Source organism: Oncorhynchus mykiss, chromosome 12 (genome assembly GCF_013265735.2).
Source record: "Oncorhynchus mykiss isolate Arlee chromosome 12, USDA_OmykA_1.1, whole genome shotgun sequence".
In the NCBI taxonomy this organism is placed as follows: domain Eukaryota; kingdom Metazoa; phylum Chordata; class Actinopteri; order Salmoniformes; family Salmonidae; genus Oncorhynchus; species Oncorhynchus mykiss.
In genome coordinates, this window is record NC_048576.1 from 41877656 (window position 1) to 41892621 (window position 14966).

The 14966-nt window shown below is 42.1% G+C and overlaps 1 protein-coding gene across 2 annotated transcripts; it reads right to left on the bottom strand.

Moving 5' to 3' along the window:
• Positions 1-7083: 7083 nt before the first annotated feature.
• On the bottom strand, positions 7084-13708 carry LOC110537621 (myb/SANT-like DNA-binding domain-containing protein 2). 2 transcript variants are annotated; one of them, XM_021623801.2, is made up of 4 exons: positions 13103-13708; positions 9412-9667; positions 9053-9119; positions 7084-8801 (listed from the first exon to the last, which is right to left on the bottom strand). In XM_021623801.2, exons 1-4 carry the CDS (start codon positions 13541-13543, stop codon positions 7847-7849), a joined length of 1719 nt encoding a protein of 572 aa, XP_021479476.2. In that variant the 5' UTR covers positions 13544-13708; the 3' UTR covers positions 7084-7846. The 2 variants fall into 2 exon arrangements, with proteins under 2 accessions (XP_021479476.2, XP_021479475.2); XM_021623800.2 differs by having other exon boundaries at positions 13088-13708.
• Positions 13709-14966: the final 1258 nt, after the last annotated feature.

The window sequence follows — 14966 nt, forward strand, 5'->3', positions numbered from 1 at the left end:
GTGCAATCTAACCAATTCCAAAATGATCTACTTTTCTTTCCCTCTCTTGAAACTGCAATTCATGTTCTATTACTCCTTTAGATCTCTCAGGTGGCTAATGCAAAGAAACAAGCCTCGGTGGCTTGTCAAGAGAGCTTTGGCACCCCCAGCACTTAGCAGGCAACTTGGAAGTGGAGAATGTAGACAAGCCCAGCCCTTAGAGGTGAATACCTGACTCACTCTGCTTTCTCTGAGGCTGGTCGGTTGCCATGGAAATACTGCCGAGGCTAATGCAGCAAGATTACTAAATTATTAGAGTCCAAAGGCTAATGGGTCGCATCTATACGTAAAGAGTTGCCAATGTTGCCAATGGATTACATCGGGACCTCCCCTGAATTGCTACATTCAGAGGGTGGGTGGTTGTGTCAAGGAACATCAGCACTGTCTGAAAGGAAACCGGATATGTTGGCCCCTAGACTGAAAAGGACTATATTTTGATTCATTTTATATTCAAGTTCAGACTATTTTTGATGAATCTCCTATGCAATTTCCTCAAAGCCAATTTCTCTACATATAGGCTTACTAGAATATCTTGTAGTTAGTAGATGTGAAGCCCATGCAGGCTATAAAGCAGGGCTGGCTCTAGCCTTTTGGGGGCCCTAACTGAGATTTGGTGACCCCACATAGTTTTAAAGGTAATTCCTGCAATTCTACTAATTTAGCTATGGGGCAGAGAGAAAAATGTGCAATTTTACTGCTAATTTCCTGTAACTTGACCCAATTTTACCAGAGGGTGGAGAGACATTCTTGCCTTTTCAAAGCTAATTTCCTGCAATTCTACACATTCGCCATGACTTATGACATGTTAATATGATATCTGAGTGAGAGTGACTAACAAAATCAATGGGGGCCCCATGGAGGTAAGGGGCCCGGGGGCACGTGCCCTGTGTGTCTGGTCATTATTCGGCCATGATTACTGCAAGTTTAGATAGCTGGCTAGAATAATTAACCAATCTACATTTTTTTTTAAATCGCTGAGTGACTGTCTGTAGCTATGTTTCCATTAACTTGTCCAGTGATTTTCTTTGTAGACATTTAGAAAGTTTTCATAGAAAATACATGCGACAATTGCCTGTTACAGTGCGATTCCATTTATCTATCTTATGTCGATAAAAAGAGCTGGATGTAATGACGTCACATTTTTAAAAAACAAAATAACAAAATAAGCAAAAACCTACAGTGTCAAATAAAAATTAAGGCAAATTAGGCAAATTGCGCATGAATACATTTGCGACAGCCTGTATGCTCTTCCACCTATCTGTTTCATGTCTCAGGTAGCCCGTGAAAGCTAGCATGGATAGAATGCAATAATTGATTAACATTTACTATATTGTAATAATTCTCATCTGCCAACATATTGCCATGGTCCGTGCCATGGTGAAACTTGTACTCCTGCAGATCTGAAAATGTTGGATTGTGAAACTTGCCAGTCAACCAGAAAAGCAAGGTGAAGTAATTTAGAAAACTCTTGAAAGTCAGGACAATCCTTGTCCTGCAAAGAACCATCATTTTTTATAGTTTACATTTTTTATATAGCAAGCAGTTGGCCTAGGCATTCAGAATCAGAGGTGTGGACTCGAGACAGATTCGAGTGACAAATAGGGTGACTTGCAACTCGACTTTGACACCAACGACTCGTGACTTAACTTGGACTTGAGCCTTTTGACTCGAACTGACTTGATACCCTCCAAGTCCAAATAATAAAAATGATGCTTTTTAGAAAAGTGTGCAGCGCATCAACTTTTCATTTAACAGATTACAGTTTGAATCGGATAGCAGGCAATCAAATTGTGCCAGCTGAGAAAAAGGAGCCCTTGGAAAGATGATACCCAGAATTATTATTTTCGATATAAAGACTACACTGTAGTCATCAAAAAACGGATTGCAACTTGCAAAACATGGGGTAAGAAAATTACAGACGGAGGCGCAACAACTTTCAAATTTTTTTCAGACATTTCAAGCTGTACAAAGAACGGTAAGTCGTGGTTAATATAGCCGACAGCTATATAATTTATAACTTTGCTAGTGTGGCATGTAGGCTAACATAACGTTAAATCAATGAGCCTCCACACTGTCAGTCAGTGCAGGAATGTGATCAGTGCACCCAAGATTGCGCTACAACTGGCCAGGCAGTTGGAAGCCTAAATCCTGCCTGATGTTACTGTTGTTCCTGAAACCATTGACATACGTTAGCCTACTGTAACCACATACAGAGAGGGGGTGTGTGTGTGTTACATTTGGGCAATTGTGTACAAGTCTACATCGTCTGATTGCGATCCTCGATAGTCGATCGCAATGGGGGGTTGGAGGTGCGGGTCTTTCTCATGATGTAGCCATGATGTATTTCCATAGAAATATAAAGTTTCTTTGAAAGAAAAAAAAAATAAAAATTTTAAAAGCATTCACGATTTGCGTAAATGTAATATACTAACTATTACTCTTGTTAAAAATATGAAATGGTATTACATTTGGCGAAGAGCACATTATGACTTGTTTAGGACTCAAAACTCAAAGTTTAGGACTTGAGACTTGACTTGAGACTTGTCGGTCTTGACCTGGGACTTGACTTGGGACTTGAGTTCTAAGACTTGAGACTTACTTGTGACTTGTAAAACAATGACTTGGTCCCACCTCTGTTTAGAATTAAATGTAGAGTGCAGCTTTATAGTTATTTAATGATATCAAGTGCCCTACGTACCTTAAAAATGATTCTGCATTATTTTTTTTTCGAAAAACACAGTTTATCATTATTTGTCACAATAAAGAAAGTCAGACAAAAGAAAAATCCACCCTGTCAAGAAGATAAAAATGTTGTCGACTCTTTAGAAAATGTATCCTCTCTGCCGTTTCCATTATACATGTTGCAATGATTTATTTTGCGACATTGCTTTTTTTGAATAAACCTGGGTCAATGGAAACCTGCCTAGTGACTGACATGACCTCACGTAGCAGGGGTAGAAAGACGCATGAGCAGAGTCCCCACCAGTGGAGGCTGCTGAAGGGAGAACAGCTCATAATAATGTGTTTGATGCCATTGCACCTATGGCCCTCCAGCCATTACCACAAGCCTGTCCTCCCCAATTAAGTTATACCACCAACCATCTGTGGTCCCTACTTCTGTTTTTGTTCTAGGGGAAAGGGAAGTTAGGTTGTAAATACTGTATCCCTGAAAACTAGAAACATCCACTTTCTCCCAAATCCGCTAAGGGTGTGACTGGCATAACAAGAGAAAAACTGCTAATACACAACCACATTCTGGAATTGCACCTTGTGTATTATACTATGCTAACTCTCAACAATAAGTTGAGACCCCGACAGAGTTCCTAAACAATACATAATTGTTCTAGATATCATTTTTCAGAATTGGGACATTTAAATGTTGTGGCCTGTTGTGGACGACTATGGGACATTGTGGCAGTGTTCGGCTATCCCTGAGCAAATGTCCGCTCTCCTTAACCACAAAACGCATACAGACAGGGCTTGCTGCCAAAGGCAGGGCCCGCAGCCTGTTAAGAAGACAATGTGCATTGAAGTTAAATACTAGTGAGGTTGAAACAGCCACTGCCATCTCGAAGAGGCTAAAGCAAACGAAGCATCTTCGCTAAAAGGCTAAAGGTAAAGAAGAGGCAAACACCTACACTACCGGTCAAAGGTTTTAGAACACCTACTCATTCAAAGGTTTTTCTTAATTTTTCCTATTTTTTTCATTGTAGAATAATAGTGAAGACATCAAAACTATGAAATAACACATATGGAATCATGTAGTAACCAAAAAGTGTGAAAGAAATACAAAAATATTTTTTATTTCAGATTCTTCAACCTTTGTTTTGACGAAAGCTTTGCACACTCTTGGCATTCTCTCAACCAGCTTCATGAGGTAGTCACCTGGAATGCATTTCAATTAACAGGTGGGCCTTCTTAAAAGTCAATTTTTGGAATTTCTGTCCTTCTTAATACGTTTCAGCCAATAAGTTGTGTCGTGACAAGGTAGGGGGGTGTACAGAAGATAGCCCTATTTGGTAAAAGACCAAGTCCATGTTATGTCAATAACAGCTCAAATAAGCAAAGAGAAAAATGACAGTCCATCATTATTTTTAAGACATGAAGGTCAGTCAATATGGAACATTTCAAGAACTTTGAAAGTTTCTTCACGTGCAGTCACAAAAACCATCAAGCACTATGATGAAACTGGCTCTCATGAGTACAGCCACAGGAATGGAAGACCCAGTTCATTAGAGTTACCAGCCTCAGAAATTGCAGTGCAAATAAATGCATCACAGGGTTAAAGTAACAGACACATCTCAACATCAACTGTTCAGAGGAGACTGTGTGAATCAGGCCTTCATGGCTGAAATACTGCAAAGAAACCACTACTAAAGGACACCAAGAAGAAGAAACTTGCTTGGGCCAAGAAACACAAGCAATGGAATTTAGACCAGTGGAAATTTGTATTTTGGGTCTTTTTGGTCAACTGTAAAGCATGGAGGAGGTGGTGTTATGGTGTGGGGATGGTTTGCTGGTGACACTGTCTGTGATTTAGCCAGCATTGCTACCACAGCATTCTGCAGCGACACACCATCCCATCTGGTTTGGGCTTAGTGGGACTATCATTTGCTTTTCAACAGGACAATGACCCAACACACCTCCAGGCTGTGTAAGGGCTATTTTTCCAAGAAGGAGAGTGATGGAGTGCTGCATCAGCTGACCTGGCCTCCACAATCCCCAACCAAATTGAGATGATTTGGGATGAGTCGGACTGCAGAGTGAAGGAAAAGCAACCAACAAGTGCTCAGCATATGTGGGAACTCCTTCAATACTGCTGGATAATCATTCCAGGTGAAGCTGGTTGAGAGAATGCCAAGAGTGTGCAAAGCTGTCATCAAGGCAAAGGGTGGCTACTTTGAATTATCTCAAATATAACATATATTTTGATTTGTTTAACACTTCTTTGGTTACTACATGATTCCTTATGTGTTATTTCATAGTTTTGATGTCTTCATTAATTTTCTACAATGTAGATAATAGTAGAAATAAAGAAACACCCTTGAATGAGTAGGTGTTCTAAAACGTTTGACCAGTAGTGCATGTTCATTGGTGGCCCATATCATACAATAGCAATGGTCTGAGTGTTTCAAATATTTAATGAAGACACTAACAGGGAATTTCATCCATTGCCTAGTTCCATCAAACCCCAATGTGAACCAGTACTTATTGTTAGTTTTATTGTGGTAGTATTCCAACTGACACAAACAATGACCCTTGACCTACCTTGACTCAACCTAAAAGCTGATAAAGGTGGACACATGGTGAGTTAATCATTGACCAGTAGCAGCTTTGATTCAAGCACATGCATCCTCCATGGTCTGCCATTATGAAGACCCTTTGTTGAATTCACCACATTTTCCTGAAGAAACATACAAAAGTACTCATGAATGTGCACCTCAAATCTTGGACAACAATGCTAAATAATGTTGAGAGTATCAAAATAATGGCCTACCTGTCATATTTCCCCTCTTGTCCTGTGCACAACATATTGTATATCCTGTAAAAAGTGCATCATCTCTGATAGGCAATAATATGAACAGTTGAAGCTTCACATGCTTGCATACATACACACAGACGCACGCACTTGACAGCCTAGTAGTGTTCACACTATTTCTCTAGAGATGATGGTAATAATCAGACACATAACATGGCCAATAGTCATATGCATTAGTGGTAGGCATGCAGTGAAAACAAACATTTCAGAAGCCTTTTGTCATTACAGAATGAGGGATTGACATCATCTACCAGAAGGGTGGGTATACTAAAAAGCAGGATCAGTTAGTTAGCCGGCTAACTTTGATAAAACCAGAAATAACTATTGATTTTATTACTACTGACTTAGGCTAAATGTATGTGGTTTTGGTTATTGAGTCAATTAGACCATGCACATTTCAAGCGTATCTTTAAAAATATATATGTGAAGTTATTTCAGAATATTTCTTCAAGTTCGATGGCTAAGTCATTGGTCGTGCTTTGTAGTTTATCCCTCTGGGAAAGTTATGACTTCAAAACAAACAAATATCTGCAATAAAATATGTCATGTTATTTTTCAGATTCTGAAAGTAAAGGTAACTGCTAAAATAAAGGAAACACCAACATAAAGTGTCTTAATCGAGTGTTGGGCAACAACAAGCCAGAACAGCTTCAATGCACCTTGGCATAGATTCTTCAAGTCTCTGGAACTCTATTGCTGCATTTACACAGTCAGCCCAATTCTGACCTTTTTCACAAATTGGTCTTTTGACCAATCAGATCGGCACTGAAAATGAGCTGATGTGAATAAATCTGATGTGATTGGTCAAAAGACCAACTAGTGGTAAAATATCAGAATTGGGCTGCCTGTGTGAACAGTCTATTGGAGGGCTGCGACACCATTCTTCCATGATAAATTTGATCATTTGGTGTTTTGTTGATGGTGGTGGAAAGCGCTGTCTCAGGCATCACTCCAGAATCTCCCATAAGTGTTCAATTGGGTTGAGATCTGGTTACTGAGATGTCCATGGCATATAGTTTACATCGGTTCCATGCTCATAAAACCATTCAGTGACCACTCATGCCCTGTGGATGAGGGGGGGCATTGTCATTCTATGGAGGCATGGCCATGGTAGACAAAATGATGGCCTGCCCAGCATTTGTATACATGACCCTAAGCATGATGGGATGTTAATTGCTTACTTAACTCAGAAACCACACCTGTATGGAAGCACCTGCTTAAAATATACTTTGTGTCCATTTACTCAGGTGTTTCCATTACTTTGGCATTTACCTGCATATTCACCATTGGATTGTGTTTAAGAACGCAATGCCTGTAACTTCTCAGTTATGGCTATCTGCTGCCATCTGGTGACAGAAGTGGTGCATGAAACATTGGCTCTCCTGCAAGGAAGGTTGGTAAGGATAAGACCTACGGGTCATCACGAGATAGCAGTATGCAGAGACAAGGACCCAACACCTACAAATGAGCCCACTGGAATCTAGAACTATTCAATGAGTGGCAAATGACGGTCTGTGCCCTGTTTATTATTTTCTTCAAAACATGTAAACACAAGACTGTGACCTGGAAACAAAAATACACAAAGACACTGGTTAACCAATAATATATATATATATATATATATCAAAACATTAACATACTTCTTTGAAATTCATAATGTTAATAAATGCTGGAATGCTTGACAACATCAATATATATTCTTAAATATATATTTCTATATAGAGATAGATTCAACATCTTCATTCATATTGCCCCTCTAGGTCCTCTATTAGAATTGGATCAAGTTCCTGGATCATGATCTTTACCCCGGGATCTTTTTCTGGCACCTTAGACCTGACGATAGACATCCAAATTCAAAGAAATGTAAAGGCAGTTTTAAAACAAGTGCACACCATCTTCTTGTGACAAATATACTGTATGTCCACTGCTATATCCTCAAGGTAGGGAAATGCATTCAGCAGTAGCCATTCCCCTCTCACATCCCCTGATAAGACAGCATGTACACAGACCGGGGTTCAAACACTATTTCAAATATTATTTTGTGTTTGCTATTGCCTGCCGAATGAGTCAGCTGGGGTTAACAGTTTTGTGACTATTCTTTTGGTTCCATTGACCAAGGCAAGCTCAATCAAGCCCAGCCGAAGTATTTTAAATGATTTCAAATAGCATTTGAACTCAGGTCTGCAGTTAAATTGGGGGAAAGAGATATTGCATGTCCCTCTGGCCCCTGTTCAATCCTTCAGTTAATGGGAGTCAAAACAACAAGCGTTACAACGCCTCTTTGTTGTTGTACTTTAAAGAGTAACCAACTGCAATTTCTAGACATTCCAACAGTGAGCCAGCAGAGAGGAAATCTAGCTCCACCTCGATAAATTTAATGTATATGGCCGAATGTTCAGGGCCCAAGGAGAGGCCCTCTTCCCTGGTCTGCTGGCCGGTGCCGCTGCAATTCCCCTGGAGGAAGCATGTTACGGCCGAGATCTCCCTGCGGCTGTAATGCTTGCCTGAGCTCTGAAAGTGCTGGAACAGACATTGCTGTAAGGTCCTCTCCTCTGCGATGCCCAGGTAGCAGTAGGTCACTTTGGCCCCAGTCCTCTCCCCCTCCCTCACTCGTCCCCCCGGCCTCACCACACTCTCGGACCCGGGCCCGCCGGAGCCCGACGACCCAGAGAGAGGCAAGCTCTGGTCAGTGTCTTGGTGTTGCAGTGGAGAGGCTGGAGCCTCATCCTCCCCTGCGTAGTGCAACTCCGCCACCACGTCCTCGTAGCCTATGGCGTACAGGCCGTAAGTCTTGGGGATACCCCCCGGTAGGAGATACTTGGAGGTCCCGTTGCTACAGCCCGTCACCCTGGCCTGGGCTATGGGGATCCAGTCCACCTCCATGTGCAGTTCCAGGCAGCGTGCTTCGCTAATGGTGATGTCCAGGAACTTATAATACACGTTCTTCCAGTTCATCTTCTGTACTTTGGTCATGATGACACGGCCCTCTGCCTTCTCTGGGTTGAAGTACTCGCGCAGCCGCTTGCCAAGGGGCACCTGGGAGCTGATCTCTGCGTAGTGGTAGCGGATGTCCTCACACCAGCGCGTGTTGTAGCCCACGCCAAAAATGGCCAGCTTGTTGGAAAGGTGCAGCCGGGAGAAGTCGGTCCACGTCTGAAAGTGCTCCCACTTCACCTGCACCGACTCCAGGATACGCACCACGTTCAGCATCACTGCCTGTTTCCTGACAGGGACAGAAATAAATGACCGGTCAAGATTTGGTTGGAACCATTGGAGGGTTGGTAATGAGAACAGCTGCTTAATTTTGATGAAGACTAGACATTGAATGATGCAGAGACCAAGTTTCTGTAAGCGATTTGTTTTTCAAATATATCACATCTTGGCAGTAAAAAAATAAGCATTTAGTTTGGCATTATATTCATATTACACAGTGTTATTAGGGATCATTCATTCTATGGAGAAAAAAATACATACTGGACTTGCTCCGAAGGCTCAGGTCGCAGCTGCAGGACTCTGGCATTCTTTGGTGGCTGTGTTTCCTCTGAAGAAATGAACAGTATTTTCAATCAACATCAAAATAACACAATAAATGCTACCTGACAGGCATTTGGCCTCATTAGCCAACTCCTACATTATTCCTTTTGACATAGAGTGAAGGAATAGCCTGCATACTAACGACAGGGCTTCCAAACATTTCACAGTCCCGTAACTACCCCTAGTAAGAACTACCAGCACCCTGGATAGTCTACCTACCCCTTTAACAAAAATAAGTCTGCTTACCACTTCACTATAGCCCACTTTTGTCAACCCTACAATCAATCACCACCACTCACCAGTTTCCATCTCTCCCTCCTGGAAGGCCGAGGCCAGCACCTGGTTGCACCAGTCTTCCTGGGAGAAATCCTCCATGGTGCTGCCGTCAGACTCCATTTCCTGGTACAGGCCACTGCTGTTGATGAGGACGGGGGCACACATCTGGGAGTCCCAGCCTCCCTGGCCAAACACCTTTTCCAGCTGCTCGATGGAGTAGCTGCTCTTCCTCTTGCCGACACCGTGCTCCTTCACTCGGCTGTAGCACCGTCGCAGCGTCTGCGGGTCATAATGGATGTGTAAATGTTAGAGGAAGAGCTTGAGGTTTGTGTTAGCTACTAGGCTAGCTATAGGCATATCCAATGCCACAAATACACCAGATTTGAAAAATAATTTACTGAAATCCTTTGCTTTGAAATTAAACTGAGGATATTTAATTCTCTACAATTGCACTAGATGCAAAATTCAACCATCTTCTGCAAACTTCCAGTCAGCTTACCGGATAGCTATCTACATTTGAAGTCGGAAGTTTACATACACTTAGGTTGGAGTCATTAAAACTCGTTTTCAACCACTCCACAAATGTCTTGTTAACAAACTATAGTTTTGGCAGAGGTTAGGACATCGACTTTGTGCATGACACAAGTCATTTTTCCAACAATTGTTTACAGATTATTTCACTTCTAATTCACTGTATCACAATTCCAGTGGGTCAGAAGTTTACATACACTAAGTTGACTGTGCCTTTAAACAGCTTGGAAAATTCCAGAAAATTATGTCATGTCTTTAGAAGCTTCTGATAGGCTAATGGACATAATTTGTGTCAATTGGAGGTGTACCTGTGGATGTATTTCAAGGCCTGCCTTCAAACTCAGTGCCTCTTCGCTTGACATCATGGGGAAATCAAAAGAAATCAGCCAAGACCTCAGAAAAAAATGGTAGACCTCCACAAGTCTGGTTCATCCTTGGGAGCAATTTTTCAAATGCCTGAAGGTACCACGTTCATCTGTACAAACAATAGTACACAAGTATAAACAACATGGGACGACGCAGCCATCATACCGCTCATGAAAGAGACGCGTTCCGTCTCCTAGAGATGAACGTACTTTGGTGCGAAAAGTGCAAATCAATCCCAGAACAACAGCAAAGGACCTTGTGAAGATGCTGGAGGAAACGGGTACAAAAGTATCTATATCCACAGTAAAATGAGTCCTATATCGACATAACCTGAAAGGCCGCTCAGCAAGGAAGAAGCCACTGATCCAAAACCTCCAGAAAAATACCAGGCTATGGTTTGCAACTGCACATGGGGACAAAGATAATCAAATATCCTCTGGTCTGTCTGATAAAACAAAAACAGAACTGTTTGGCCATAATGACCATTGTTATGTTTGGAGGAAAACGCAAGCTGAAGAACACCATCCCAACCTTGAAGCATGGGGGTGGCAACATCATGTTGTGGGGGTGCTTTGCTGCAGGAGGGTCTGGTGCACTTCACAAAATAGATGGCATCATGAGGTAGGAACATTATGTGGATATATTGAAGCAACATCAGTCAGGAAGTTAAAGTTTGGTTGCAAATGAGTCTTCCAAGTGGACAATGACCCCAAGCATACTTCCAAAGTTGTGGCAAAATGGCTTAAGGACAACAAAGTCAAGGTATCGGAGTGGCCATCACAAAGCCCTGACCTCAATCCTATAGAAAATGTGTGGGTAGAACTGAAAAAGCGTGTGTGTGCAAAGATGGCTACAAACCTGACTCAGTTACACCAGCTCTGTCAGGAGGAATGGGCCAACATTTTCCCAACTTATTGTGGGAAGTTTGTGGAAGGCTACCTGAAAATGTTTGACCCAAGTTAAACAATTTAAAGACAATGCTACCAAATACTAATTGATTGTATGTAAACTTCTGACCCACTAGGAATTTGATGAAAGAAATAAAAGGTGAAATAAATCATTCTCTATACTATTATTCTGACATTTCACATCCTTAAAATAAAGTGGTGATCTTAACTAACCTAAGACATGGAATTTTTACTTGGATTAAATGTCAGAAATTGTGAAAAACTGAGTTTAAATGTATTTGGCTAAGGTGTATGTAAACTTCCGACTTCAACTGTATCTAGCTCAGGGAAGGGCAACTGGTTACATTATCTCACTACATTACTACACTGAACAAACATATAAAACGCAACATGCAACAATAATAAAGATTTTACTGAGTTACAGTTCATATAAGGAAATCTGTCAATTGAAATACATTCATTCGGCCCTAATACGGTATATGGATTTCACATGACTGGGAATACAGATATGCATCTGTTGGTCACAGATACCAAAAAAAAAGGTAGGGTCGTGCATCAGAAAACCATTCAGTATCTGGTGTGACCACCATTTGCCTCATGCAGCGTGACACATGTCCTTTGCATAGAGTTGATCAGGCTGTTTATTGTGGCCTGTGGAATGTTGTCCGTCCCCTCTTTAATGGCTGTGCGAAGTTGCTCGATACTGGAACACGATGTCATACACGTCGATCCAGAGCATCCAAAACATGCTCAAAAGGTGACAAGTCTGGTGAGCATCCAAGCCTGAGAAGAACTGGGACATTTTCAACTTCCAGATATTGTGTACCGATCCTTGTGACATGGGGCCGTGCATTATCATACTGAAACATGAGGTGATGGCCATTGATAAAATACAATTGTGTTAGTGGTCCATAGCTTATGCCTACCCATACCATAACCCCACCATGGGGCACTCGATTCACAACATTGACATCAGCAAACCACTCTCCCACACAGAGCCATACACACTGTCTGCCATCTGCCCGGTACAGTTGAAACCGGGATTAATCTGTGAAGAGAACACTTCTCCAGTGTGCCAGTGTCAATTGAAGGTGAGCATTTGCCCACTGAACTCTGTTACGACCCCAAACTGCAGTCAGATCAAGACCCTGGTGAGGACGACGAGCACACAGATGAGCTTCCCTGAGACGGTTTCTAACAGTTAACAGAAATTCTTCCGATGCGCAAACCCAGTTTCATCAGCTGTCCGGGTGGCTCATCTCAGACCATCCCGCAGCTGAAGAAGCCGTATGTGGAGGTCTTGGCATGGTTACATGTGGTCTGCGGTTTTGAGGCCGGTTGGACATACAGTACTGCCAAATTCTATAAAACTTTACATTACATTCTCTGGCAAGACCTCTGGTGGACATTCCTGCAGAGAGCATGACAATTGCACGCTCCCTCAACTTGATATATCTGTGGCATTGTGTTGTGTGACAAAACTGCACAAGGTGCACCTGTGTAATGATCATGCTGTTTAATTAGGTTATTGATATGCCACACCTGTCAGGTGGATGGATTATCTTAGCAAATGAGAAATACTAACAGGGATGTAAACAAATGTGCACAAAATTGGAGAGAGATACGCTTTTTGTGCAGATGGAAAATGTCTGGGATCTTATATTTCCGATAATGAAACGTGGGACCAAGACTTTACATGGTGCGTGTATATTTTTGTTCTGTATAGCTCTCTAGAAAGGTAACGTTACTTAGTCATGGGGCATAGCTAGGAAGGTAGCAATGACAACATCCTGGATAACATAAAATTAATGAACATAACACGAAGTTCCCTAGCAAGAGTCTGGCAGATGGCTAACGTTAGCTACCTAGCTAGGTGATAGATGAACATGCTTACTCTGTCCCCCATTACCTTCATCCTTTCCCTGCATTGGGATGGGGTCCTTTCGTAGCCGAGCTCTGCTAGGGCTCGTGAGACCCGCTCGTACATTGCGGGACCAGGAGCCTTTCCAGAGAAAACGGTGCCTGCAACCTCCAGCTGCTGCATTCGTGCCTCTGTCAGTCTTTCATTCCCCCATACCGCAATAAGGGCGTTTGTTTCTGATGGGGTCCACGACATCCCTCGGCAAGCGGTGAAGCTATTTGATGCACAGGCCGATCCACTTCGGCCTGCGCTCCCAGAAATCGACAAACCTACGTTGAGAGGCGAGAATCGATTAGGTGTGGAGGGATTGGAATGATATTGGTTGCTGTCGCTCAAATCTTCTGATTCTGGTGATGGCACTTCTGTTTTCGGTATCTTTAAAGGCGTCGATATCTCTGGAGAATGATCAGCGTTACTGGGCGCCGCCATCTTGCTTCTGTTGCTAAGGGGCGGGGGGTGGGAGTTGACGTCTTCTCAGTGGATTGGGTGAGCGGTCAATTAATATTGCAAACAGAAAATATGGGTCAAGCCATCTGCACTGTATAATTTGTGTGCGCGCATGCACTCGTCGTTGCCATGTTCCCGTGTAAATGTTGGGAGGGCCGGAGGGGTGTGTGTGTTTTGAGAGAGCACTGCAGTTATTGGCTAAGTCACGTGAGTGAGAGGAGCGGGCAGCACGCGTGCACGTTGTGACAACTTTTTTACCAGTTGTTGGTAGACTATTTTTATTGTCATTATGGAGACACCTATTTCCAAACCTTTTTCCAGAAGATATATTAATACCCTAGAACCGATGCACATTAAGAAATAATGGAGATACAGCACTGGAAAACGACTTTGGGCGCACTAGTGCGCATTTCACAAATCCGCTCGGAGGTGGTTTAAACTGCATTCTAATGTTGACTTCTTAAAGAAAACGCTATCAAGTGCTTTACGCATGCTCAGTTCTCGTGTCTCGGGGGCTGCCCGTGTGGACTTTTGAAGTGTAAATTATGCAACTCCCCCGCGTGGTTCTTTTTATGGGGAAAAGTCCTCAATGAAACTGACATTAGGCTAAATGTCGAGAATTATACATTTGCCTCTGTTGGCCATCAAGTAGTCTACTAATGTATATGCCATTGTAGGCTACCATTTGATACAATAAATATGTTGAAATTACGATATCACAGGTCATTGCAAATCTGTGCCACCTGTGTAGTCTACCTGGAGCTGGCAAACCAATGTAAAAAAAAATAGCCTATAACTTCAGTTTGTTGTTTTTGAAATCTTGTGTTATTATGAATGCAGTAGTCAGATTAGGCTACAGGTAAAACACATTCTAAAAAATTAACACTGGCTGCGGTTAACAAGCATATTCATTCCCTAAATTCTAGACCTCAGCTGAATCTGGTAATGAATGGTGTGGCTGTTGAACAAGTTGAGGAGACTAAATTACTTGGTGTTACCTTAGATTGTAAACTGTCATGGTCAAAACATATATATTCAAAGGTTGTAAAGATGGGGAGTGGTCTGTCCGTAATAAAGAGATTATCTGTTTTTTTTAACACTCCAAAAAAGCAAATCCAGCAGGCTCTAGTTTTATCTTATCTTTATTATTGTCCAGTCGTGGTCAAGTGCTGCAATGAAAACCTAGTTAAACTGCAGCTGGCCCAGAACAGAGCGGCACGTCTTGCTCTTCATTGTAATCAGAGGGCTAATATTTATACTATGCGTGCCAGTCTCTCTTGGCTAAGAGTTGAGGAAAGACTGACTGCGTCACTTATTGTTTTTATAAGAAACATTCATGTGTTGGAAATTAATTCGGTTTGCATAATCAATTTACACATAGCACTGACACACACTTACCCCACCA